General features: G+C 45.4%; 1 protein-coding gene across 1 annotated transcript; it reads left to right on the forward strand.

Moving 5' to 3' along the window:
* Nucleotides 1–257: 257 nt before the first annotated feature.
* On the forward strand, nucleotides 258–2,316 carry HSDL1 (hydroxysteroid dehydrogenase like 1; the record flags this gene model as incomplete). Its single annotated transcript, XM_009872788.1, has 2 exons — nucleotides 258–483; nucleotides 1,846–2,316. Coding segments are annotated over exons 1-2 (691 nt in total), but the record flags the coding sequence as incomplete, so codon positions are not given.
* Nucleotides 2,317–3,974: the final 1,658 nt, after the last annotated feature.

The following is a 3,974-nucleotide window of genomic DNA, read 5'->3' on the forward strand; positions in this document are numbered from 1 at the left end:
CTTGGATTGTTTAATTTACAGTATCACTGACCAGTGTCGCTGCATATAACTGATTAGGAACTAAACCCTTGAACAAGAGCTAAACCAGTGAGGGTGATGGTAGGCGATACCCAAACTTTAGCAGGCTGATCTGTGCCTTTTCTGCATCAAAATGGTGCTCAGATTGTAACATGCTGAATCTTAAAGGTTGTCCATTCATTCTGAAAGATTTACACGGCCTAAGAGGTGGCTTTCTTTTTTTTTTCCCCAGGCTTGTGATCACCATGGCTGCAGTGGATCGCTTCTTCCTCTTGTACAGAGAGATCAGTCGTTCGTGCAGTTTTTACGTAGAGGCCCTGGCTATAATTGGCGCTTGGTACACAGTCAGAAAGTGTGTGTCGCTTGCGTTTGGCACCTATGGCATGCTGAGGTTGCATGTAATTCCAAAGCTGGGAGGCGAGATCGATATTGTCAAGCGGTATGGAAAATGGGCCGTGGTCACTGGTAAGAGACTGAAGCAGTATATTTGCATATATTGACTGTGCTAGTACTGTTAAACTTGCTAGTTTATACTGCTGGGTGAGCTTTGGGTCACAAACTGGGGTCTGCGTCGTCTCAGGTTGTGAGTTAATCTGCCTGAGCGGTGGCAGTTGTTCAGTGCTTTACTCAATTCAGTTCCTTAGGACACAGGCAAGTTCTGTGTGTTGACTGACTGCTGGGAAAGAATCGCACCAAACGCATACAAGTGTAGACAGAGATCAGACAAGATCTTTTTTTGGTATGGGCTCAGTGTTGGGGCCAGGTCTGCTTAATGTTTTTATCAAGGATCTGGACGAGGGCATCAAGTGCATCCTCAGTAAGTTCGTGAACAGCACCAAGTTGCACAGGAGTGTTGATGTGCTGGAGGGTAAGAAGGCTTTACAGAGGCACCTGGACAAGCTGCATCGGTGGGCCGAGGCCAGTCGTATAAGGTACAGCAAGGCTGGGTGCCAAGTCCTGCACTTGGGTTGCAACAACCTCCAGCAGTTCAGCCTTGGGGAAGAGTAGCTGGAAAGCTGCCGGGCAAAAAATGACCTGGGAGTTTTGGTTGGCAGCTTGCTGAAGGCGAGCCAACAGTGTGCCCAGGTGGCCAAGAAGGCCAGTGCCTTCCTGGACTGTATCAGTAGTGTGGCCAGCAGGACGAGGGCAGTGGTTTTACCCCTGTACTCAGCTCTGGTGAGGTCACACCTCAAATCCTCTGTTCAGTTTTGGGTCCCTCACTGCAAGAAAGACATTGAGGTGCTGGAGCGGGGCCAGAGAAGGGCAACAAAGCTGGTGAAGAGTCTGGAGAACAATTGTGTTGAGGAGCGGCTGAGGGAGCTGAGGTCGTTCAGCCTGGAGAAGAAGAGGCTGAGGTGAGATCTTCTCGCCCTCTGCAACTCCCTGACAGGAGCGTGTAGCAAGGTGGGGCTTGGTCTCTTCTCCCAAGTAACAAGCAGTAGGACAAGAGAAAACGGCTTCATGTTTTTTGGATATTAGAAAAAGTTTCTTCACTGAAAGCGTTGCCAGGCAGGCTGCCCAGGGCAGTGGTGGAGCCACCATCCTTGGAGGTGTTTAAAAGCCCTGTGGATGCGGTGCTCAGGGATGTAGTTTAGTGGTGGACCTGGCATTGCCAGGTTAGTGGTTGGACTTGATGATCTTAAAAGTCTTTTCGAACCTAAATGATTCTATGACAACTTTGTCTTTATTGTTGTGGGTTTGAGATCACCATGTTTGGTGCTACATGATCCTCAGAGAAGTCGAATAAACCTATAATTGAATGAACTGGCAGAAGAGAAGGCTGGGGCTGCTCTGATTTTCACTTTAGTTTTTTATTTTCTTTTACAGGTAGCACCGATGGTATCGGGAAGGCGTATGCTGAAGAACTGGCAAAACGTGGTGTCAACATCATCTTAATTAGCCGAAACAAGGAGAAGCTGGAGGCTGTATCTAGAAGCATATCTGAAACCTATAAAGTGGAAACAGATTTCATAGTTGCGGACTTCAGCAAGGGGCGTGAGCCTTACCCAGCCATTAAGGAGGCTCTGAAAGACAGAGAAATTGGCATTTTGGTGAATAATGTAGGAATGTTTTATCCCTACCCGGACTATTTTACCAACTTGTCTGACGATATGCTGTGGGAAATGATCAACATAAATATTGTTTCTGCTAACATGATGATACATATTGTACTGCCAGGCATGGTAGAGAAGAAGAAAGGAGCAATTGTGAATATTTCTTCTGCGTCCTGTTGCCAGCCGACACCAATGTTCACAATCTATGGAGCCTCTAAAGTAAGTTGGGGTGTAATATTTAATGGTATGCACCGAAAAGTAGATTCATTGTAGGTTGGTCCCTTGTAAACACATTCAAGAATATCCATGTATACCTGAAAGTTTTCTAGGGGCTTGTTCAGATACAGGAGGTGAATGTTACATGTAATAGGCAGGGTCAAGAGTTTCATCTCTCTTCAGCTGAACTGTGCAGACATACTTCAAGCTACTTACACCCTACTATTTGGCCAAATCAAGCTGCTGCCTCACCTAACACCAAGGGGCAGAAGGCTCAATTGTATGTACCATGTTTGGGGAGAAGTGAACATTTCCTCCCTGTAATTACTTGACCTGAAGACATCAAGATAATACTGAATAGGATGGGGCAGCTGGAAGTGTGGATGCACGTTGGTGTGTGGATTTACACTGGATAATTTACTGCCAAATCCATAAAAGCAACTGAGATTGTAGAAGGATCCCGCCTACATTTGGTGTTTGGACACAGGTGGTGACTGCTCCCCGCTGCCCTCTGCTCTAGCCTAACCCCTGTGCAGCCTTGCCCTGGGAGAGCTCTTGCGAGTATTTTCTTTTGCCTGGAGCTAAACCAGCTCTTATTACGCCAAGGTATAAAATTCCTTGCAGATTTTCTTCAGTGTGGAAATTGGTGCGAGATTCCTGTTTCTATTGCCGACGTACTCTTGCCTCATGCTAAGTGTCTGCAGAACTGCACTCTGAACTAAAAAAAGGCCTGAATGAAAAAGAACAGAATAAAACCAGGCGCACTGAAGTGTCTTCTTTTAGCTGCCATCGTTAATCCAGAGCCAAGCTCCGCAGTCCCGTTTAAAGCCTGGCCTGCATGCAGTTACGCTGGCACGGAAGTGGGAACAAGCTGCTCGAGCGCCCTAAGCCTCTTCGTGTTAACACAGAGCATCTAGTGATTGTTGTGTTGGCTTTCCTAAAGTGGGTGTAAGGGCATTCAGAGGAGATGGTCTCCCAACAATTTCCTGGGAATGGAGTTTTTGCGAAGCCGTTTGGGGGCACAAACTAATGCGCTCACAAGCTGAGCCTAAAAAGCCCTTTCTTGGGCACAGCAGCAGCTCCAGCGTGGCACCAGCATTGCTGCCCTGATCAGACTGAGCTGTGCTCATTTTCCTGGCTGTTTGATTCCAGTGATCCCCGCTACCAGGCTTGTGCTTTCTTATGTTATTCTGTAAAAGTAAAATGAAGTAAAGGGCGTAATACAGTTGCACATAAACACAAATGCATGTTGAATTTTGGCCAGTTGCGGGAAGTAATTAACCTAGTTTCTGGGGAAGATCAACTGAGTATGTAAATACATTTAAAAATGGGACTTCGTTTTGCCCTTTCGATAGTGGTATGTATAGTTAGCTTTGGAGCATCCCCTGCAATGCCTCCAGACTAAACAAGGTGTTTGTTTTAGATTAAATAAGTGTTTCTGTATTGTTTTTAAACAGGGATTGTGAGATTAAATTCATGCTGGAAAGTTAAGCAGTTGCTTTGTCCTGCAAGTTACTGTACTGTTGCAGGTCTTTAACAAGCTAATAGCAATAAGTAGAAATGTTTGTAATGCTTTAGAAATGTGTATTTTCATGAAAAGGTTTTATTTTTTAGCTGATGTATAAAATATGCTATAACTTACCTGTAATTTTAAAACTCTTAGGGCAGACTTGTTCTTTTAAAAAA

This window comes from Apaloderma vittatum, unplaced genomic scaffold (assembly GCF_000703405.1).
Source record: "Apaloderma vittatum isolate BGI_N311 unplaced genomic scaffold, ASM70340v1 scaffold35127, whole genome shotgun sequence".
Taxonomy (NCBI): Eukaryota; Metazoa; Chordata; class Aves; order Trogoniformes; family Trogonidae; genus Apaloderma; species Apaloderma vittatum.